The 24,874-nt window shown below is 46.8% G+C and overlaps 1 protein-coding gene across 5 annotated transcripts in view; it reads right to left on the bottom strand.

Annotated features, from left to right (window-relative positions):
• Positions 1-15,018: 15,018 nt before the first annotated feature.
• Positions 15,019-24,874, bottom strand: part of CSF1R (colony stimulating factor 1 receptor) — a 300,046-nt gene continuing 290,190 nt past the window's right edge. For 4 of the 5 annotated variants that reach the window (XM_069654065.1, XM_069654067.1, XM_069654069.1 and 1 more), the window contains exon 21: positions 17,923-18,192. In XM_069654065.1, coding sequence (XP_069510166.1) covers positions 18,058-18,192 — 135 coding nt within the window. In that variant the 3' untranslated portion in view covers positions 17,923-18,057. Of the gene's footprint in view, positions 18,193-24,874 lie in introns of all 5 variants that reach the window. The other variant, XM_069654068.1, reaches the window with a different exon arrangement.

Below are 24,874 nucleotides of genomic sequence, written 5' to 3'. Positions count from 1 at the left end.
TTTGTTTTGCCATACGTATTTGGTGATGATTTTGGTGAGTGACTTGAAGAAAGAAGTCGGAATCCTTATGGGGAGTGCTTGTAGGTAATAGAGCAATCTGGGCAAAATCGTCATCTTGATTACAGTTATTCTGCCCCACCAAGAGATTGTCAGCGGGTTCCATCTGTTTAGGTCTCTTTTCACAGCTTCTAAGAGGTTTGTGTAGTTCCCCGCGTACATGTTTGTATCTTGGGTGCCAGTGTCACTCCTAGATACCTCACGCCTTCTTCTGCCGTTTGTAGTTGTAGGTCTTTTGTTAATTTGTGGATCTCTTCTTTGTTTCCAGCTAGTGCCATTACTGTTGATTTCTGCTTGTTAATTTTCAGCCCTGAGATGTCCCCATATTTGTCTATTAGTTGGATGAGGATTGGGAGGGTTTTGCTTGGTTCTGTGATTGTCATCATCATATCGTCGGCATATGCGGCTGTCTTGTGTGTGTGTCATCCCATTTCTATACCCTTGATGTCTTGGGTCGCTCTGATTTTCACCAGGAGGTGTTGTAGAAAAATCGCATACAGAAGTGGTGACAGGGGGCATTCCTGTTTTGTGCCTCTTCCGATTTTGATGGGATTCGAGAGTTCCCAGTTGACTGCTATCCCGGCCGTCGGTGCATTGTAGTTGGCACGGATCATGTCTATGAATTCGTTTCCCATGCCCATTTTCTTAAGGGTCGCGAATAGCATTGACCATTCGATGCGGTCGAAGGCTTTTTCCGCATCTAGCGAAATTATTGCCGATGGGATATTCATGATCCCTGCCTTCTCTATGAGATGTACTATACGTCTTATGTTGTGGGTTTTCCTGCTGGGGATGAAGCCCGCTTGTTCTTGATGTATCAGTTTGGGGAGCAAAGGCGCCAGCCTGTTTGCAAGAACCTTCGTGTAGAGTTTGGCATCGACATTAATAAGGGCTATTGGGCGGTACGAGCTCGGGTTTTCTGGATCTTTTCCCTTTTTGTGGAAGACGAGTATATTAACCTCGTTCATTGAAGCCGTGATATTGTTCGAGGTCTTGAAGGTGTTGAAATATATGGTTAGATGGGGGGTCAGTACGTCCGCATATGTTTTGTAGAAGGCCACGGTGAAGCCATCCGGGCCTGGGGCTTTATTCTTGGGGAGATCTCTTATTGCTTTCCCTACCTCCTCCAGCGTAATGGACTCCTCTAAGGCCTCTTTTTCAGATGGCGATACCGTCGGGAGAGTGATTTCTTTCAGGAAGGCTGCTTGTTCTTCTTCCCTCGGATGTTGCGAAGAGTACAGATTCTGGTAGAACTTTCAAAATGCTTCTTTTATGGCTTTCGTTTGTGTTTTCTCTGTTCCTTGTTCGTCTTTCAGTGTTTGCACCGTTTGCTCCTGTCGTCTACCCTTTAACTGTCTTGCTAGTAGTTTGTCGGCTTTGTTTGATTTCATCGCGTACCAGTGTTTTGTGTGCATTAATTGCGTTTCTGCTCTTTTGGTCCTGATCAAGTCTAGCTGGCTCTGGATACGTTTCCTGGAGGGATTCTTGACCATTTCTTCCCCTATTTTTACCAGTTTTTTCCCCAGTTCATCTTCCCATATATATGATAACTTGCCTTTCTGTGCCTTTAATGCGATTAGGTGGCCCCTCATTACTGCTTTGAATGCTTCCCATGTTGTGCTTTTGGAGACATCCGGGGTGTCGTTGTACTCGAAGTATTCCTCTATCTTTTCTCTGATAGCTTCTTTTGACACTGGGTCTTGTATTATGTCTCTAGGGAGCGACCATCGCCATAGATTCAATCTTTTCATGAATTTGGGGATTGTAATCCGCAACGGGGCGTGGTCCGAGAGTGATATTAGGCCTCTTTCTATGTCCCGTATTTCTCCGACTAGGGTCCCTGATGCCAAAATATAGTCTATCCTGGAGCTGGTGTCATGTACGTGCGAGTGGTAGGTGTATCCTTCCGTTGATCCTTTAAGTATGCGCCATACGTCCTCTAGGGCTTGGCTCTGCATCGTCTGTTTCAGCGCCTGAGAGGGAGATCCTACTTGGTTACTTTTCGGGTTCGATCGATCTTCTTTGTGGTTCCATGCTAGATTGAAGTCTGTGGTGAGGATCACCTCCCCTTCTGTGTTGTTGATTGTGTCCTTGATAAAGCCCTCTTGTCCAGTGTTTGGGGCATATAGAGTGGCTATTGATAATTGGCAGTTGTCTATCTTGACCTTTGTGAAGACATAGCGACCGTTCTTGTCTGTTTGTGTCTCTGTGATCTCGATCTGTAGGTGATTTGCGAAGGCAATAAGTACTCCTTTCTTTTTCCCTTCATCGTTAGATTGGATGATTTGATTGTAGCCTCTAATCCGAAGGAGGCCTCTCCTTTTTTTCTGTATATGCGTCTCTTGGAGCGTGATTATATCATATTTTTCTCTGTGCAGGAAGTGTTCCAGTTTTTTCCGTTTTACCGGCGTGTTCAGTCCTCTGATGTTGTATGTTAAGACTTTCAGCCCCATTCTTCCGGGTTAGTCTTTGTTTTCTTATTGGTTTTCCTTTGTGGGTCCCTGAGGTGAGCTTACAAACCGGTGGTGAAGTCTTTTCCCCTATAGACATCCCCCCCACTCCCCTCCCCCCTCCCTCCTTCTCCCCCCAACTTTGTCCCTGATGAGGGCGCTGGGCCCTATGGTTGCTCTGGCGTCGCGCCTTTGCTCCATGCCCTCTAACATCTCAGGGTTAACTGTTCGCAGGGGTTCCTAAACCCTGCTAGTGGTACGGATTCCATGGCCGTCCCATGGCTCTGCCATGCCTACTCGTCGGCACCTGCCCTGTCTGATTTGTCTGTGCAATCTTTGCCTCTCCCTCCGTCTGATTTTGCGATCATGCTGACTGCTTGGGGTGTCTTAGCTTTTCTCCGGCTTGCGGGATTGGGGTCTTATTTTCCGTTGCTCCGTTTGCCATCCCCTCGGCTGTCTTCTTTGCCTTAGGGGTTCCCTGGCCTTTGCTGTCTCTGGTTCCTGTTCCCGGCATCCCAATATCGTCAGGCCTTCCTCGCAGGTGAGTATTCGATGTGGCTTTTCTTCCCATGTGAAGAGAAGGCCAAAAGGGAATGTCCATTTGTAGCGGATTTGTTTTTCTGCGAGGAGTTTCGTAAGCTGGCTCATTTCTCTTCTTTTTCTGAGCGTGGATTGAGTTAAGTCTTGGTAAAGCTGGATTTCCTTACCGTTCATTCTAATTTGCTCCATTGTTTCTGGCTTTATTTAAGATTTGTTCCTTTTGGGCGTACAGTGTCATGGCCACTAATACGTCCCTTGGGCGTGATCCGGGCTCCCCAGTTCTTCGAGGGCCTACTCTGTGTATCCTATCGATGTGGATGTCGTCCCCTGTCCCGTCTTGCAATATTTCTTGGAATACTTGCTGAGTCGCTGTGCGTAGGTCTTTGTCGGCTACTGTTTCCGGCATATTTTTAATTCTGATGTTCGATCTTCTGGACCTGTTTTCCAAGTCTTCGCATTGGGTTTCCAGTTCCTGCGCTAGGCGTACGAGTCGATCTTGTGCTTCCGCATATTGGAGGACTTCTTCATCCATATTCTGGACCGACTTTTCTAGATTGTCTGTTCTCTCCTCAAGGTTTTCTATGTCCTTTTTCAGTTCTTGGACCGCTTGTTTCAGTTCTCCCTTCATGTTGTCGAACTGTGTTTGGGTCGATGCGATGAACTGTTCCTGGAACTCCTGGAACCATGTTTTCACGTCGTCCCTTGAGGCCATTTCTGCGTCTTCTTTCTGATCAGCTGGGTCTACCCCCTTGTTTTTCTGTTTGTTTGATTGCTTTGGTATCTGATTTTGTAGTCCCCAGATTTGGGTCAGGTCTTGGTCTAGCCTGGAACCGCTTTTGCTTGCCGCTGTTGCCTGGGTCCCACTCTTCGTTCTAGGTCTTGACATGTGTCTGTCTCTTGCCCCCTTCTGCCGCTTCGTCGTTGGGTCTTCTGTAATGTGTGGAGTTGTTGTCGGCTGCGTATCTCTGACAGAGGACCAGCCGTGCTATGGGCTGCTTGCTGGAGCTTAGGATTCTCTTTTTCTATCTTTGTGGCGCGTTCCCCACCGCGCGTTGGGGCACGGTCTTGGGGGCCTGAGTTTCTCCCTTTGGCGTGTCTCTTCGTGTTTTCCTGCGGTCCCTTCTTCGTTTCTTTTGCGGTTTCAGTGTCCCTGTAAATTTGACCCTTGCAGGGCTTCTGCCTGTTCCCTAGGTAGAGGCCTTCACTCTCTTGGTGTGCCCTCTTTGCTGAAGGAGCTCCCGCTGGCCCGCCTTGATGTTGCCGGTCGAGCCTGGGTCCTTATTTCTTGCTTCGTGGGGGAAGGGGCGGGCTCTCGCAAACTCTGGCGTGGGGCGCCAGGTTCCCCGCCCCCCGATCTTGTCCAGTGGTGGGGGGGGCATTTCCTTCTCTCTTCCGTCCCCCGTGCGCTCCCCTTTGCTCCTTGGGGGTCCGCCGCCTTTGTCTGTATGGGGGGGCAGCCCTCCCCATCTGTCCCAGGATCTCGCCCCCAGCGCGTACCTGCGTTATGGGTGCACCTCTGCTGGGCTCCTCTGGATCCGGAGGTCCACTGTGCTCAGACCGCTGTCTCCGCAGCCTCCTTCTCCCTCCGATCGGCGTCGGGGGGCCTGGTATCCCGTCTCTCCCGCCTTGTGGGCCTCGCTCTCCTGCTGCAGGCGCTGCGACGTCTCCGGATTGGGTTGACTCCTATGTACGCGGGCCTCGCGGGCTGTCGGAGTTTCTGCTCGGCTCTTCGGGTCCTCCACGGATCGGCCCCGTGTGTTTCCCTCTGCTGCTAGTGGGCCCCGAAGGGCGGCTCTCTCTGTGGCTTCCTCGCCGGCGTGGAAGTGGTAAAAGCTGGGTCTTCAGGGCTGCGACCGCCGGGTGGTTCATTTCTGTGGGAGTTGTCTCCCCTGTCTCACCTTCCGGGGGGATGTGGCACCTCTCGGATGGCTCGGTGACCGCCTAAATTATTTTGCTTTATTGTCGCGGCACGAGCTGGGGGATGGAGCTATGCTCACGCACGTCTGCCCGGCTCGGCCGGCATCTTGGAATGCAAGGAAAAAAGTTTGACAAACACATGGAAATATTTGAGTTGTGGAGTATGTTTCAAGAGGATAGGCCTTGGATGATGAGTTTACAGAAAGCGAGTGAGGGGGGTCGGATCCATCCATTCCACCACCCGCACCGTCGAGCGTCATATCCGACGATGCAGAGGAGGAATAAGGCCCACACCCATGAAGAGAATTAAAAGCAGCAGAAGATTACTCAAACCCTACATCCAAACCACCCCCATATGTTCAATCTGAACTATTGAAAGAGACAGAAGAAGCTACTCATAGCCCAGACTATAATGAAGATGGGCTACGGTGCACAAAAATGAGCTCACAGGTATAGCATCTGATGAATGGATAGCTGCACAAATATTATTGAAACTAAAAGGGGCCACAACGGGGGAGGCAGAAGGTGCCATGCAAGCAATAGAAAGCTTGGAGGTAGGACACGGGTGTACCGGAGGTGCAACAAGGGTAGAGGGGAATAAGGAGGAGCAGCCCCAAGTCAGTGCGCCCACGGGAGCGCAGCAGCATATGGCAAAGGAATCTCAGTCACAAGGACAGGGCAAGAGAGATCATCTTACACCATTACAAGGGGGACGAGATAGTGTACCAGGGAGGGAAGATGCGGAAAAGGAACGGCCAGAAGGAGTAGCCAGCAAAGAAGAACTAGAAAGGATGTTGGAGGAGGAGAAGGAGATAGAAATGGTTTGGAGGAAGAAAATATTGCAGGAATCATCTAAGTACGAGGCGAAGAGGTTGAAGCAATTGAGATTAGAGGGGTGGGCGAGAGAACAAGGTAGGAACGATGACGAAGCACAGGCGATGGAAAAGGTAAGGGATCAGGTTAAGATGGAATTAGCCAGGGAAAGGGGGAGGAGAACAACAAAGGGAAAGAGATAACACAGGTGAGTGCGAGGGGGAACAGCGCGGACACAGTGCAGCACGTTTAGGAGTGAGGGAAGAGGAAGATATATGTAAACTAACAGATATCAACCTCAATGTACCAAATGATCCGGCCCTAGTAACATGAACATTGAATTTCTCAACTAGCTTTTGTAGCTACATGGATGACAAATATAGTACAGACGGTGCTCACAGTGGTGAAGAAAGGGAAGGGCATAGCAAACTCTACCTCACGAGGAAAAATGGGGGACTTCCTGGGAGTTCAAAACTCACGAACAAAGAAGCAAGTCACACGATAGATCGACACAAGACATGGTGGGGTAAGGGGACCTCACAAACACTGTACAGTTATAGGCTTAGGAATCTTCCTGGGTGTAAGAGTGTTGGGGCAGCAATAGCGCAGTCACGGGGACACTCATGTTCCAGAGGGCAAGGGGTAGGATCGCTTACAGCCCCACCGCAGATAAGTACATTAGAACCCAAAGACATGACAACAGAGGTAGAAGACGGAAGGGGGCCCATTCAGATGAGGCAATATAGGCAAACGCCTGAAGAAAGGGCTGCATACTCACTAATGCTGCTACTAGAAAGGGGGAGAACGCAACCGCAGTACGTGTCCTGGAAGTACATGGACAAGGAAAATATAAAATGCAGGTGACCCTGCTTGAATGGAGGGATGGGGAAATGGATATATGAGATGGAGAAGTTAATGGCATGGCACTGGCTAGCATTTGGGGATGTCAAGGGATTACTGGTCTCTATACTGGGTGATGCTACTGATGACGTTTGGAAGAGGGCAGGGTTCCCCGGGATGACCATCCAGACTACAGTACATGACGGGACACCCTTCGCAAACTGCAGGGCAGCACTATGGAATGCATTGTGAACGCAATTCCCAGACACATCAGACATAGGGGAATAACGTCACGCAAAATGTGTGACGATGAGATCCAGTTGAGTACATTCAGGAGATTGAACAGCTCTGGCACCTGGAAACTCGAGAGCCGTGGGACAAAACTATAGCAACATTTTATCACATTTTGGTGCAGGGGTTACCAGATCCAGTACAGAAAAACTTGGTAGGGATGGAAGCAAAGGCTTGGCCAGGAATACAACTCACCATAGTACACTATTGCAGATTATGGCAACAAAAACAGAAGCAAAAGGGGGAAGAGAGGAAGGCAGATGAAGCAAATTTAGTACAAAAGAAATTGTCCAACTGCGCATTAGAAGGTGCACTAATAACAAGCCCTGGTCAACGCACGCAAATAGTGACTTCTCAACCTCAGCATCAACCACAACAGTCACACAACACAATACCGATGCATGCACAGTGCATGGGAGGAGGGTACATGGGTAGTTGAGGATACCCACAAGTTTGGACCCCTTTCACACCAACATGGCTATACACATCAAATACAAAACGGACTGGGAGGAAGGGAAGGGGGATTTCCCTGGCAGACAAGGGAGCCCCTACAATGCTGGACATGCAGGCAACTAGGACACATCTCCTGAGTGTGCAGGAACAGGGGACTCCATCAAGGATGGGGAAAGCCAGGGTACCAGGAGGGACAGGGCAGTTACTACACTCCAGAGATGCTACAGCATGGGCAACTGCAAAACATACAGCAGCAAACACAGACCCAACACCAACATGCGGCCCCAACAACAACCCCACTCCAGATTATGGTGCCCCAAGGAACAGCACCGACACAGCAGTTAGTACAAGCACATGCTCATTTTCCAGAACCCATGGATACGACAACAACGGTACCAGTTCAAAAGATGGGAGGGGTTGCTATAATAGGGAACAACCCCTACACTGGAGGCGGACTATCCTTATTTCCCAAATAGGACAGTCCACAGATGAACTTGTTGTGTCCCATCTTGTCAGTTACACCTATTCCTGTGGAGGAACCTTGCATAAGGGTGACGATAGGTGACAAAACCTTTTCCTTTCTTGTTGACACTGGGACAACCAGATTGTGCATACAGGAAGGGACTTTTGCGATTTCAGGCGTTGCCATGAACACACAAGGATTCTCTGGGGCTCGATTGGTGGTTCCATTTACTGATAACATCTCCTTATCTATCGGGAAACATGATCTGTCATTATCTTTATTCTACTCCAAACATGCACCTGTTAACATATTAGGTTGAGACATAATGAGCAGACTCAACATGACCATTTCATTCACAGACAAAGGCATAATATGCTAAAAACCAGGGATACACATGCTCACAGTGAGACTACTGGTCCAGGCTTATTGTGGCAAGAAAGTACAGAGGGGGGAACCAGCAGACCTGAATTATTTCAATATGGCACAGACATGGCCCTCGCATGTCTGCCAGGGATTGCAGGGAAGGTATGGAGGAGACCAGGTGAGTACCTTTACAGACCAGAAACACCATCAGGTGATGAAGGAGGACTGGCAGTACCCGTTGACATTGGAGGCATTGTAGTGTGACAGGATTGGATTGCAGTGCATGCAGTAGATGACCAAGGGAGGGCATGGTGGGCAATAATTGCAGCGGCAGAAGGATGCAGGTTAATCCAGGTAACAGATGAAGAACTATTCACAGAAGATGAAAGTGAGACAGAAACAATATTAGAAATTAGTATTAGGTTCTGGCTACGTATCACATACCAGAAGGTGGCCCAGAAAATAGTGATGGCGCTAGAGGCACCGCCTCCATTCATGGAGAAGGACCTGGCAAAAGTACCCAAAGACTGGTGGACTACAAGTCCCTATGATGTGGGCTATATACGAAGTATAGGAGGAGTGAAAATAAAGCTGAAACCTGGAGCGATACTACCAAGAGCTAAGCATACCCCTAACAAAGGAGCAGAAGAGGGCATCTATGAGACAATTAGTGTACTCATTGAAAGGGGCATCATCGTGCCATCAGAGTCACCATGCAACACAGCAGTGTACCCCTTGCACAACGCGGACAGGGGTCATGGCGTTTTATTCAAGATCTCTGCCCACTTAATGAGATTGTAGAGGCAGAGTATCCTGTGGCAGCAAACCCTGCAACAATTTTGTGCGGGATACCGGCACAAACGAAAAAGCACTTTAACAACCCAAAGAGCAACAGGGTATGAAATACTATTATCAAGACCAGAATTGAAAATGAGATGCAAAAATGTTAATCCTGCACAATTCATAGCAGAGGTCCAACAGCCAAATGAATGGGCTCATGACTGCATGCAAAATATTTAGTTTTTCACTGAGATGTGCAAGGTAGAGGAGGATGCACCTGAGGGGGGAGAGGTGCTCTACACTGATGGGTCCTCGACAATTAATCAGACAGATGGAGTAAGGAGAACTGGAGCAACAGTAGCAAAACTCAGAGACGACTGGACAAGTGAGGTAGTGTAGTGTCCGCTTACCATCCTATTATTCAGCGCAAGCAGCAGAATTAGTGGCGTTAATATTAGCACTACAGAATAGCGTGGGGAAAAAGCATAATATATTTGGATAGTGCCTATGTCACTTCCACAGTACATTCTGGCCTTGCAAGGTGGCTCAGAAGGGGATTCCGAAGAGCAGATGGAACCCCTGTACTGCATGCCCTACTTCTAGGAGAATTAATAAATGTCATCACATACCCAGAAGAAGTAGCATTGGAAATTGCCAGGCACATACAAATGGAGAAGCCCCAGTGTCAAGGGGAAATGAAGCTGCAGATTATCAAGCAAAACACGCCTCATATTTTGGGGAATGGTGGCATCTGAAGGAGGAGCAAAAACAAAGGGGAGGGGTAAGACAGATGTTATTAAAGGATGGATACACTCACCTGCCAGAAACACAGCTAATGGAGCTGCAAGCAGCATCGCATAGGGATCAGAAGAGGTTATGGGTAAAGAGGGTATGTTCAATGTCCCCCACTGATGCCCTATGGCGACAAAACAATACAGGGAAAGTGATCATGCCACATGCACGCCTAGCAACAGCATTACACTATCCTCCACACACAGGGAAGGAAGTCATTGCAGCACACAGCGGAGAATCATGGTTTTGCCCTGATCTAGATAGCCATGTACCAAACTTTTTTAGCAATTGTCTGATGTGCCAACAGTTTACTGCGGGCCATACCTTAAGATTAATAACAGGAACCATACCAGACCCTTAGGACCATTCTTACATCTCCACATTGATTACGTAGACATGATCCAGGTATGCCAAGGGTACCGTTATATGATTGTGGTGGTCTGTCCCTTCTCTCGATGGATAGAGGCAGGGCCATGCTCTCATGCCGATGCCCTCCAAGCAGCAATATTTCTAGTAAGAGAAGAATTTCCCAGATGGGGCGTGTATGAGGTACTACAGTCTGATAACGGACCTCACTTCGCCAATGAACTGTTCTAGCATGTTACCACCCTGCTAGGAATAAAACATAAATTTGGGTGTGCATACCACCCGCAAGCCAATGGAGTGTACGAATGCCTCAATGGCCTCCTGAAAGAATGCATAGCAAAGACACAACATAGCATAAAAAAGAACTGGGTTCATTGTCTACCCTTTGCCCTGTTTGAACTATGAAATAAGCCAGGGTCCGACCACCATTTAACACCGCACGAGGTGGCGACGGGACGCAGAATGCACCTCCCATTAGCACCCCTACAAGAGCCCTGAAAGATTGCAAAAATACTGCAGACATTCTGGGACAAGAACTTTATAATTATATGACTTCACTTGTTTCTAGCATTTCTTTTATCTCTCATCAACTACAGCAGACAAAGAAGAAACAAGAAGATGACACGGGAGACAGCACCCATAACACTGAGAAACAGGAAGAACCACTGATCCAAGTGGGAGACAGGGTGCTAATGAGAAATGTGTTTGCTGTTGGAATGAACCCCTATTCACTGGCCCCCACACCGTAGAGGCCATCACAGATCGGACAGTGAACCTACAAAGAAAATTAGCATGGAGTCACTGCCATGACGTTAAACTCTATAAGCCATCAATAGCACCCCATTGTGAGGCCGCAGAAGCTGGCAATACTAACATTGAAACAGAAAATCCAAATCCCCAAGACCCTAAAACCCTGCACCCAACTGGGCATCCTATGCTCAGACGCTCCCAAGTGACTGAACCCCCTACAGCTGTACTGGTGCAAAATGATAACTGATAAACACTGCCAGATCTCAAGTCCCATCCCTCCTCCCCTCACCCTGTCCCCTCACAACATCCTCAAGTGGTTGTATAATATGAAATGATAGATTAACATTATGTTCTAACTTGTCATACTGCATGCACAGTCAGTCTACACCACCAGGCACGAGTAACACTGTCTTAACATTCTCTTTTCTCGCACATACAGGTTTCTGCGACTATTGATTGTTAATGTATAAATAGACGGAGTAAATTGAGGGGTACAATTAACCCAGATGTCGCCTTCTATTGACCACCCCGAAGCACTCTCCCATCAATTTGTCCATGCTATAAGAAGACCTACACATTTCAGACCCTGACCACCACGAATATATTATCATGCATTTCTTGAATATCTAGCGCAAACATACCCACAACTTGAACATACCCCGTTTTACCCACACTTCGACACCGTTCTATATGGAAAATATGGGAAGTGATGTTTGCATGAGCTCTCCATGATTATTTAGTACGCGGAGCTTGAATTTTAGTTACAGATACTAACAATAACACATTTTTACGTGATTTTCAGACGGGCAACTTTATCATCTCAGCTCATCGACTACACGTACGGTGTAAGTAAGGACTAAACATGACAATAATAAAAACAGCATTGGTTATTGTGTCATGATTATTCTCTATTGGCCTATTGATAGCTGCCCTGTGGCAGTTCTTTTCTGCTTTGCATGTGGCCGCTGTCCCCTCTACTAATTCCCCAACCCAAGCTGCACAGCCCATGGTGTCAGGTGGCACAGGCGATACTGCTGAAAAGGTAAGGAGAGGTAAGAGCAGTGTTGCTACTGACATGAAAGGGGTTGAGACATACCTTACAGACACTGCACACATAACCAATAACAGTTGGTACAAACACATGTCTAAAATAGGGAAAGATACAACTGATGAGAGCTGTTATGTCTGCACGTCAATCCCCTATGCCATAAGCACCCCAGAACCTTCATAGCAACTGAAATTCCTGCAGCAACAGCACAATGCCTTTTGTACCTAGCGATGTTCCAAACTAGGGAAATATTTCAAGGGAAAACAGCCACCCTAAGATGGATGTGCAAAGCAACTTTTCCGTACGAAACAAACTATATCAAGACACTGTCCATGATGAATAATTACTGGCAGCTAGAAGAAAGCCTGCAATACATTACAGAAGGACCAGAGAAAGGAGAGACGAAAACTATAACGCTGAACTATCTACCATGTAAATGGATAGCAAGAGAGATAGGAGGAGAACCAGGGTGCTGGAAAAGACCACAAATATTAATGTACGGACAAGTATACACAACTGAATGATGGGTGGATGGAGTGGTAGGAAGCAAATCAGTAACACTCGTAAAGGCAGCAGTGAACAAGGTGGAGGAGGAAAATGACAAATGCCTCAAAGAATGGGACAAGAGGGCTAATTTAGTGACATAGGTGGACAACGAAGCAGGCCCCATATCAATAATTCCGTTAACAACACCAGCTCTCTGCTCCTCGAATAACGGCGAAGATGAAGTACGAGAAAACATTGAATGTAAATCAATACAGACAATACCAGAAATAGGGATAGGGACGATTGTCTTAATGACTCATTATTGGGCTTGCGGGACAAAGGCATATGACAAGTTGACTCCAAACTGTGGAGGGATATGCTCACTGGAACACGTTAACATGCCCTCCCTAGTAGTGCCACGAAACGATCTGCAGCTAGGAGAGTTCCAGAAAATGCAATACAGTACGAGGAAAACAAGATCAATGGCACCCAGCTCTGACAGCTCAGAAGACAATGACAATGCTAAAACGCTCAGTAGGGTAAAAGGAGAAGGAAACTACCTGTGGGGACTCTCGGAAGAAGCATTGGACGAAGTACCAGCCCCCCATAGACTATTCAGCAGAGCACAGATGTCCTTCTCAGCATTCATCCCCGGAGTACAGGCGTATGCCAATGCAAAATGGTTGCAGATCACCAGGTGGGAACTCATGGTCACTATCAACTCAACAGTGAAGGGATTCAATACAATAAAAGAAGAGCTCTGAGCAATAAGGTTAGTGGCGCTACAGAACAGTTATGTCTTGGATCTCCTAGCGGATATGGAAGGAGGAGTTTGTGCAAACATAGGAAGTTCCTGTTGCATGTCCATTTCCGCCAACGATGAAGATAACAGAACATTATCAGATGCAGTGGCCCAATTTGCCCACCTGCATGCAAAGATGAAAACAGAATCACAAGGAACGGGGAAAGACAAAAGCTGGTTTGCATATCTCTGGTCCTGGATGCCCTCATGGCTGACAGATAGTCTGAAGGTACTGAAGACGGGAAAGCAGAACGTGCCCCAGTCCCAGAAGACCCTTCAGCAAGAAGAAACACCTGAGACACCTGAGACAATATGGCCACTGATCATATGAGCTTACACCCATTCCTACTGCTCCCACAATCGAAAACTACCATGGAAGATACTCACCCAGCAGACCCTATAACCCCAGAGTGGTGTGGATCCTACTTAGACTGAATGAAGAGACTCAAGATCCATCTAGTCGTCTTCAAGAGCTGTCTAGCCTGAATTCCCCTCTGCTCGGTTCTTGCTGAGAGGCTTGTGGCATGCTGTAATTTTCCTAAACCTTAATGCTGCTTCGACAATGTTCGTGCTATTCTATATTCTCCATAGGTTAGTCACACTTGGTTCCGTCAGGTCTCATTGGTGCTCCTGCGGTTCCATAAGGTCATTTGTGTGTAAGCATCTGCAAGCTCTGTTCAGGATCTCTTGCTCTTGTGGTTTCTGCGTTTAGCGAGTGGCAAAATAGTAAAGGCAATGACAATATGTATATGTATCTGTCCTCTAACTATAGAACTGTACACTTGTGTTCTTCGTGTATTATAGTGCATGTTTGTTTCCCGAAATGCGGATGGCACGTGTGCTTCATGTCTAACGCTGCTAAAACGTGGTGTCTCTATCGACGTCAGCAACATGGCTTTTTGGCGCTTTAATCTATTCTGTCATTTGAGGTCTCTTTAGTTGCAGCCTGGGGCTCCTCGTCCACTCTGGGGTAGATTTTGTACAGCCCCTGGCCTCTAGGACTGGCTGAGGGGGTATCTCTCCACATACTTATTAATCATTGGAGTACTGGGAATTGGTCTGAAATAGTATGGGCGTTCACAGTACCATCCCTCTTCAGCTTACATTGATGCTTTCTCACGGGTGCTCTAATGGATGATGTTAGGGCCAGCTGATGATGCATGGGGACTCGTAGTGGCCACCCCAAACCACCATCCTATAGGCCATGCCCAGCATAGTTTGGCCGTGCCTCCTTTCCAGAGTCCCCGTCGGTTTTGTATCCCTCTTAAAGCACTGGCTCTTCCAATTCTGTAGCCTGAAGCCAGCCGCTACAAAAAAATAAAAAAGAAACTCCTTCTGGAGTCTGCCTGCAATTTTTTTGCCAGCCATCTTTATTGTGTTTTTTTGGGTGTGAAAAAATGGATCACATCCTCAGTGTGGCATTTTTTTCACACTAAAAATATGCCCGTAGCATCCTGGGCTTCGATTGAGACAATTAATGTGGGTGTTGGGCCATTACTACCTGGCACGGCCTGCTGAGTACAGCATTGTTGCTGTACACTTCTTCTGAATGTGCTTGTAATTGTCTACTATTGATTCCTTTTTATGTGATTTTCCCTAAGCTCTAAATGATGGTTGTTGAGCAGGTTGTCTGGAGGGATGGTGGGCATGGCTGACAGGGGCCTCCCTTTGCTCATGCCATGAAGGCTCATTGGAGGCACTGACTATCCAATGGCACGCCCCACCTCAGATACAGAAGTTTCTTTAGAATACTTGAAATATGCATGTGCTATCTATTTATACACAGTTTCCAAGAAACAAGACATCGTTTTTCTGTTGTCAGTGTGGTTAGTTTTATTGACGTTTCAAATAAAGCGTGTGAGTGCAAACATATCGCTTAATTTCACGTCATTTCAACCAAGGTGGCTTTCACACTTGGTTAAAAGCACAGAAATCAACTTCTAATATCGCGTTTTCTTTTGCGACATAACTGTCTTATTATGTACAAGCCGCTGAGGTTTCCCCAAGCGCCAACATAGCACTCACGTCACTTCCTTTAGCACCCGCCCAGCCCTTTAATAGTGCTACTACCCTACCCCACCCTTAATGCAACAAAATGGATCTCAAAGCAACAAAATGAGGCGTCAACACATCTTTAAAAAAACAGCTGTCAACACAAAATAATGCCCTTAGAAGACAGAGATGAACACTGCCAGTCAGGCCCTTAGGGAAAAGAAATCGATAGAAAATTAGACATGCATAATCTATCTAAGTAAAAATACCACATTCGGATTCAGAGGAGGGAAATTGCAGCTTTTGGTTCTTTACAGTCCTACCCAACTTCCTTTGGCATCAGCACATTAGCGTGCACTTTTACACAATGCTACCAAACTAGACAAATAAATGGTCATGCTTCAGACCCCTTTCGCCCTGAGCGCTAGTGTATTGATGAGCCCCACAAAGTAATGTTGAGTTAATTTCCATTTTTTTTTCCTAAGCGCATGTGTGCCCCTCTAAACCTTTTCTCGCGTCCCAGGAACACACACCGCTAAATGCTACTTGCCCAAGTGGGTGAAATCCCCACCTTCCACGAAAATCCCACCCCCACTCCACAATGATAAAATGTTATTTGTTAAGAGTCCAATCGGTTGTGATTTTGTGTTAAAATGAGTGATTTCACCGATACATGTGCATCAAACTATAATGACGTCTAAAACAATCAAATAGAACAGAGATTTTTTAGCACACAAACCCACATTTTCAAAAATCGTTTTCTTACTTTCAAACATGAAATTCAATGTTAAAAAAAGCAGCATCAACGTGTTTTAAACCTTTTAAAAGTAATTAAGGACTTTTACTAGAGCTTTGAGTTTTGGCTGACAAAGCCCCACTCAGCTAGGATTGCCAATGTATTCTGTTCCCCTTCAAAATTTGTATCGAGCAATTCTAATTTCACCATTCCAAAAATGTACATGTTTGAAAAATGCTAAATGCTTGCATTTTTTAATGAATGTCTTAATGATGGAACCTTGTATTTGTATTTTAATTTTGTCCTCCAAGCAAGAATTCAGAAATCAGAATTCCCAAAATGCTACCTACATTTCTCAAAAATAAATCGACAATTTCGAATCATCCAGATGCTTGATTCTGATTTCTCTCATCCAGATCGGAAATTACAAAGGAAACAAAAAATGGTTGGAACCATCTTGGCCTTTTGCACAAGAGCACTTCTCATCAGGGGCTGTGATTAGCATTTCCATAGGCGGAAGAGGACACTTGGTCACACTGTCCCCTTCAGCATGGCAATTATGTAGTTAGATTTTGAATTCAAGATTAATATCTGATGAAGGGTGAAGTGGAACTAAATTCCCAACCTACCATCTATACTCCTTTGGACAGTGAGGGTTGGGGCAGCAAGTCTTCACTGCTGCGCACCAGACTACTGCAAAACACATGGCTTTTTCCTACTTTGACGCCCATTTTTTGGGTGGGTTTACTTTCCTGCCTTTTGAGCACCCGCACTGAGAGCTGATGGCCATTATGGCATCAGGGGGGGGGCACTTGCTAATGCCATTGCTTCTCTCATGCCATTACCTCAGGACAGCAGGCCGATACCACAAGGTTGGTGTTGGTGGGGCCTTCACTCAAACATGACCAATTACGGGAACGTTCTCTAAAAGCAATACCAGAGCAAGAGGGTCCCTGTCCCTGGATTGGGGGGCGGGCTTGCAGGCTTTTTTGCCGAAGCTCCTTGCAGTCCTGTTATTCTGCTGCTTCTCAGCTGATGGAGAGAACCTTTAGACAAACTTCGGGTCTTCAACTGGTCCTAGTTCTTGAGGGACATTGCCACTTTGATAACCATTTCACCAAAGCTGTCTTGCAGAAAATCCACAAACTTATTTCAATTTGCTTGAAGCCCTGTATCCTGAAAAGGAGCCACTTTGGCGTCTCGGTGTCCCTCTCAGAGCACCATTTAAAAGGTTTGAACTGGATTGTTGGAGAACTACTCCTCTGGCCAATAGCGAAGATCTCTGCACCCGTATGCACATTTGTCTGTGGAGCAAGACTAGCTAATAAGAGGTTTTCATTCATCAACAAGTGTGCAGTGGTATCTTTGGATCAAATGTAAAAATAAAATGAAATAAGCACCTCAGGAATGCCTCTTCGTTCCTCATGTCACAGTAGCAAAGGAGACATAAGCTCGCAACAGTGCAATAGCGACGTTTAGGGTTAAACACCAAATAGCCTGGTTGATTTACTACAATATTAGGCACATTCAATAAGTGAGATCTGAAATACGAAGCCCACCCTAATCCCAGTCATATCACACACGCCCTGTTGCCCCACTCCATAGAGCATGTATCCTCATGCCGGGGAACACATTCACTAAACTTCTGCTCATCATTGATGTGCGTGGTAGCCCAGTCTCGTTTGGAAGCCATTAGTTGCCTCAGGCCTGAGATCATCTGAAGAGTTTAGCACCGCTTCTATAAGTCTAGGAGGTGTGGTGGCGTAGGAGGATATAGGAGAACCCTGGTCCTTTGGCACCACCTCTAAGGTGTTATTTTCTAGCTAGGATGCTGCAGGTCAAGTCAGAATTCGCTGGCGTCGATTGGTCAAAATTCCAGTTGTGGTTTTCAGGAAAGCGCAGTCACAACAACATGCTACAGTGTGGCTACCTTACTTTTTCTTGCTACAACTGAAGAAAAAGAAAAAAAATCTCCTTTGAATGAGACTAAGTTCCTCGGCTCCCCAAGGCTCATGGACATGATAGAGAAAGTCCGGGAGAAAACAGCAGCGCTGAATAAGTCGGGAATGGTGAGCAAGTGGAGGTGAAAGACAGGGACTGCAGTGATGCCGTCCGCATCTAACAGTGCTGGTAGATGTTGCTCTTCAGCAGGGGTTGGCGGACTTCCCCCGGCTCACATGACCCCCGGTCGCACATGGATGTTCCACAGTCAGATTCTGCATCCACCTCAGTGTTGCAGGGAAGGTTCGCGTTCTGGCGAAGAAGAGGCAGGAGAGAGATTACTATTCAAATACATCAACATACTGCAGCCCTATAAACGTTTCTCACGCACAAAGCAGGCACAGCATGGGCGGCAACAGAAGGATTCATTCATTCATGTTCAGCTTGATTCCGACAAAAGTCATAAAAGCAACATATAAGTAGATGAGTAAGTAATGAATTCATTGGATACAACGTAAAACACATAGGCAATCCATATCATGTAGAAAAAAAAACATGTCTAGTTATAGTTAAGGCTATCAAAACGTTTTGTCTAACTTGAATTTGTATCATCCACTGCGTATATGCCTGCCAATCTGTAACTAAGAGCCCTCCTGGCACCTTTCTGTAATCTTAAATCTGTGTATCCTCTGTAACAGCGCCTCGATGCCTTATGGGCTGCAAGTGCGCTTAACAAATCCAAATAAATAAAAATAAAAATAAATCTCATACTATAATATCATGAAGATGGAGGATTCATTAACAAGTATGGGCAGCGGCAGCAGTGCAAGCTCCAACCACACCCAAGCAGACTGACATGGGCAGCAACAGTTCACGATTCATTCACGCACAGAAAAAGTTAAGAATGGACGGCAGCAGTGCAAGCTCTAACCACACACGTAAGGGTCACGTAAGGGTTGTGTCATGGGCAGCAGCAGAGCAGGATTCCCGGCAGGCAATCATGGGCAGAAGCAGTGCAAGAGTCATTCACGCACAGAACAAGTTAAGAATGGGCGGCAGCAGTGCAAGCTTCAACCACCAGTGCAGAGAATGGGCTGGAACAATTTGGAGCGTGCTCAGGAAACTAGAAAAGAAAGTCGCAGCAATTATGAAAACTCCGCCGCCCGCCTGCAAAGTATTTATAATTGCTGTGCCTTTCATTTTACATTTTCTGTGCTTCCCTGGGTTTGGGGAGCGCAGAAAACGTAAAATGAAAGTCAAGGCAGCCTCCTCCCTTCATGTTTTTTTTTTAAAAAAAAATGTATTGAGTTTTATAATCAACCATACAGGGCAACTTTTCCATAAACACATATACTCTACAATTTATATTTCTACCACTACATAACCCCCCCCCACACAGCCCACCTATAAACTAATCTTGCAGTTATTATATTGCATCAACACCCTCCGATTGCTGCACACTGTTAGCGCTATCCATCTCTGGATGTCCCCACCCGCCTCTGCGGTTTGCGCTTTGAGTGCCTTCTCCCACACTCCTGTTTCCGATGTACACCACTTTTCCAAGTCCTTCCACTATTTGACCACACTCGGTTCCCTTGTATCTTTCCACCCCATAGCTATGCTGCGCTTAGTCATGATATACATCAACTCTTTAAGTTTATTCAGTGGGTTATCCTTCACATTTTTCTTATAACAGCCTAGCATGCAGGCTTCCGGTGTCTGGACATCCAAATCAATTCCCCCTTGAGCCACCTTGTCTGCTACCTTCCTCCAGTATCCATGTATCACTGGGCACCCCCACAACACATGTGTGAGCCTGGCCCCTTCCACTTTACATTTGGTGCACACCTGCCTACCTGCCCCTGGAAAGGTGGAGATAACCGCCCGTGTGAGGTATGCCCTTTGTACTATGTACATTTGTATTAGCTGTAACTTGGCATTCCTGGACACCTTTTTGTGATACTGTTTTATTTTCCCCCATTCTTTCTCATCAAATGTCTTCCCCAATTGTAGCTCCCATTTACTCCTGCATTTCAGTTCTACTCGTCAGTGCAGCCTAGCAGTATCTCATAGATTCCGGAGATGGCATGTCCGCCTTCTGCCACTGTGAGCAACAGCTCAATATCCTCATTCTCAATATCCCCATCTCCAATATTTGGCTACTCTCACGTAGCACACCTAGAATTGTGTTATACAACAGAAACTAACCTGATTGAATCCCACCCCCTCCCGCAACTCCTCAAACGTTTTCCACCCTTCCTCCTTCTGCAAATCTCCTACCGTGGCCACCCCATTCATCTCCCACCTTGTTTCTATGATGGCCCTGCTTCCCCCTCTGCCCTCCATAACCGCCACAATTGGCATCTGTGGAGAAAGTGGGTCCACCGACCCCATGACACCGCAGACCCTATGCCAAACTCAGATGCCCAGTTTCACCTGGTAGGGGTTCTCCTGCCGCATACTGGCGGGGATCCAGAGGAGATCTCTCAGGTGTCTGTGCCGTAGGGCGGGCTTCAGTAGTGCCGTCTCAGTTGTAAGTTCATCTGCCATCCACTTCACTACGTGCTGTAGATGGCACGCAAAGGAATACAGTTCAAAGTTCGGCACCCGCAGCACTCCCTGTTCGTACAGCCTCTGTAGCGTGTTCAATGCCACTCTTTTTGACCTTCCTGCCATAGGAATCTCCTACACAACCTCTCCAGTTCCTGAAAGAAACGTCTCAGGAGTTCATATGGGACATTCCCAAAACAGTGCATGAGCAACGGCAATGCCACCATTTTTAGCAATGCAACCCTCCTCATCACTGGCAGTTTACTTCAGAATCCCATGGATGCAACAAGCCCCGCCTTGGCACATACTGTGTTATCTTCATGCTCTTGTGCGGGGTCTCGATGTATGTTGACACCCAGATATCCGAAGGAGCTTTTGCACCAGGGCAGGGAGAGGTCAGGCAAATCCTCCACCCCCCCCCTCTTTGCAGAGGCCGCCAGCAGGAACAAACATGATTCGTTCTTGTTTATTTTTATACCTGTGAACGTGCTAGAGTTATCCAGTACATCCAATATGTATGGCAGATTCGCCTCGGGGTCTCTCACATATAAGAGCATGTTGTCTGCGTAAATAGATATCATGTGCCTCACTCCGTCTATGTCTATTCCCACATCCTCGTATTCTTGCCTCAGATAGGCAGCCATGGGCTCCGCCGCCAAGTTGTATAACATTGGGGACAGCGGACACCTCTGTCTAGTGCCCTTGTATAGTTGCCATGCCTCTGAGTACATACCTCCCGTCTTGACCCTAGCCATAGGTTTAGTGTATATCAGGCACACACATCTCATGAACACCAGGCTAATCCCAATCTTTGTCATTGTGGCGTACAACCAGTCCCAACGCACCGAGTCAAATGCCTTTGTTGCGTCCGAGGACGCCACAGCGCATAGTGAAGCACGGCCTGCAGTGCTATATATCACGTGGTGAAGCCGTCTCAGGTTCTCCGAGATGCTTACTCCCTGGTATGTACCCAGTCTGATCCGGTTGGATGAGTGTGTGTTTTATCCAAAGGAGTCTATTGGCCAAAATATCAGTGAGGATCTTGCTATCCTGGTTTAGTAAGGACAAAGGCCTGGAGGATCCGCAGTTCATGCTTACTTTGTCTGTTTTAAGCAGCAGTGCTATCAGGGCCTCTGTCATGCTCTCGGGCAGGAAGCCGTCTTCAAAAGACTCATTCCACACCTTGGCCAGCAGTGGCACCAGTGTATCAGCATAAGCTTTGTAGAATTCACCCGGGAGCCCATCCGTCCCTGGCACCTTACCCGTCGGCAGGGATCTTATGGTGGCCACCATTTCCTCTGGTTTTACGGGTGCCTTTAGTGACTCCGCCTGGGGTCCATATAGTTTGGCTAGATTTATCAGAGCGAGGACATCCTGTATGCCTTCCTCCATGTCGCTCTGGGTGGCTGCATATAGCGCATTGTAATATTCGGAGAACGCCTCGTTTATCCCTGCCTGGGTGCTCACTTCCTCCATATCTCTGTTCTTAATGGAGTAGGGGACCTTGTGTTCTCGCGCTTAGTCAGCCATGCTAGTGTCCGCCCAGGCTTATCGCCTATCTCATGACTCCTCTCCAGGTATTTTGCATAGCTAAATTTCCCAATTCTGTCCCACTGTGCTAGGCCCGTCTGTTTCAATGTGATTATCTCTTCCAATTGTTCCTTGTCTGTTGAGGCCTCCCCATCCCTTCTTGTCAGTTCCCTCTCCGTCTTCTCTAGTTCCCTCATCGGGACCTTCTGCACACCGCCCGATTCTGCTTCATCACCCCTCTGATAACCACTTTGTACGCTTCCCAGACTGTACCCACCTTTTGCACACTCCCCTCATTTACTGTGGTGTATTCTACAGTGCTCTTTCTGACGTGCTTGGAGAACGCGCTATCCTGTAGCACTTCGCTCTGCAGCTTCCATGTAGGGATCGGCGGCCTTGGGGCGAAAACCTTCCACCTTGCCACTAATGGCGAGTGATCCGATAATATTCTGTCTAAGTACTCCGCTCCCGAAAATTCAGCTCCACCTTTTTTTATTGCACCTGTGAACATATAGTCTATCCTAGTGTAAACTTTGTGTGGAGATGAGCAGTAGGAATACCCTCTTTTCACCCCATGTTCAGCCCTCCATAGGTCATGTAGCTTAAGGTGCTCCACTAGCGAGTTCAAAACCTTGGCTGAGGGGGATGGCCGCCTATGTTTGGTGACAGACCTATCTATAAATGTGTCTCTTGTACAGTTAAAGTCCCCACCCCAAATGAAGGTGCCACTTCTGTAAGGGCCCAACCTCACGTATAGTGATCTAAAGAACACTGTAGCATCATGGTTAGGGGCGTAGGTGCTGACGATGCAAACTTCGCGGTTTTCTAGCAGCCCATCCGTCCTGTACCATGGCCATCCTACCCTCGTTGTCATTCTTCACCGTAAGCACCTTCAATGGTATGTTGGGGGCTATCCAAATGAGGACCCCTCTTGCATTTGACGAGGATGTAGAGCCCACCCACACTCCTCCCCACGCCCTCTCCAGATTCTTCTGTTTCTGCCTATCTAGGGGTGTCTCCTGCAAAAGCGCTATCCCTACTTTACGTTTCCCAATATATATGCACACTTTCTTGCGTTTCACATAGTTCTTAAGTCCTCTGACGTTCCAAGTCATGATTCTGATCATGTCAGACGTCATGGCTCATTTCAAGGATGTCAGTGAAGTCGCCAACCTGTGGCCAGCCTAAATAGGAGTTCGATGCAGTCTACAATTAACTTTGGTAGGCTCCCCACAACCGTGCCTCACCCACACAACACTCAAAAAACATAACTCGTCCCGCTATGCAACGCATGCTGGGAAAACCCTGTTTCTGCTCCATTCAAACTGGTCACAAGACTAGTGTCCTGGTCCCCTACGGGCGGGGCCTATATTTTAGCCCTCAACTATCTAGGGGTGGTGTCGGGTCTGCGTTAGTGTACCCTCTACCGGGTGACCGCAATCCTCTGGCTTGCTCCCACTATGGTAACTCATCACATCTTAATAGGGATTATTCATTGTGCATTAATAACTGTGAATGTGGGGATTTATGAAAGAAATGTGATTTCAATTATACAAACTTGGTACCAATGCCTATGTCTGTGTGACATTTAAGATTGTATGCACATGACTCGACCATCCTTGGAACCACTATGAAATTGAAGTTGTTGTAACTGGTCTTGGGAATAACTGAATTTAGAGTTTGAATAATGTCAATTCTGTGCACTCTTAAACCTCCCTACTATAGGGATTATTTATTGTGCATAAACAACTGTTAATGTGTAGTTCGACGAAAGAAATGTGGTTCAATTGTATACACCTTGTTGAATACCTATGTCTAGGTGATGTTCAAGATTGTATGTACATGACTTGACCATCTTCAGAACCATTGTGAAATTGTAGTTGTTTGAACGGGTCTTAGGAACAACTGTGAATTTAGAGGTTGTATTGAATCTGCTTAGTATTGACCATCTGAAATATATAGGATTGCGGCCATTAGTTTGCTGAGAAGTGACCACCCGCAAGATTGAAATGTCTAGGCTCGATGCCATAAGAGCGCTGATGAATACATACTGTGTTCATGCTAAGTCTATACTATACGGGCGAGAGACGAGAGACATTAGAATATGCAGCATGTTGAATTTCCTACGTATTGAGACAGGGATGGGGCACCGACTGATACTTTTGGTTTCGTGCCCCTCCCCCTGTCACTCTAAACTATACTGATCGCCTGTTGACATTGACCGCTTGTCAATTGAGTTACAGGCATATGGTGACTTCTCTAGCTAGTGTAGCACTGACGAATGTTAAACACAGGACGCTTTGTCCTCTCCACAGAGTCAATATGGAATACAGCCTCAGGTGTAGAGCGTTGCTATGGCGACACTCCCACACCAAGATGGCCTCATTAGACATGTTTGCGCATGTGCGCACGTAACCAGGTAACCACACTAAACACAGAATGCTGCGATCGAGCGCCCCTGCATCGATTGTCAGAGGACACTGTAATTGCAGGAAAGCTCTATCTTGTTGCTCTCCCGAGCCAGGCCATATTTATATACACCCAGAATGCGCTTGCCATACTGTATGTTCGTTTTAAACATTACCATGGCACAAACTCATCCGAACACAGAGATCTACGGTACGCGTTTTCAAACGCAGAATAGATTGTTCTTTATATTGCTGATATATACGCAGAATACGCTTACCATACCGTATGTTTGCTTTAAACATTACTATGGCACATATTCACACGAACACAGAGATTTATGGGCCACGTTTTTAAGCGCGGAATAGATTAGTCTTTATCTGCTGCACAACATAGTGTTAATTTCCAAGACATCCGACACAGTGCCGTGCGTCTAGAGCAGGGGTGCACAACTGATTTTGACAGAGGGCGGAAAGTACCTTACATGAGGGCTATAGTGGGCCGAAAA

Source organism: Ambystoma mexicanum, chromosome 3q, assembly GCF_040938575.1.
Source record: "Ambystoma mexicanum isolate Mex_15411 chromosome 3q, UKY_AmexF1_1, whole genome shotgun sequence".
Classification (NCBI taxonomy): domain Eukaryota; kingdom Metazoa; phylum Chordata; class Amphibia; order Caudata; family Ambystomatidae; genus Ambystoma; species Ambystoma mexicanum.
The sequence above is the reverse complement of the archived record's forward strand: the minus strand, read 5'-3'. Positions and strand labels throughout refer to the sequence as shown.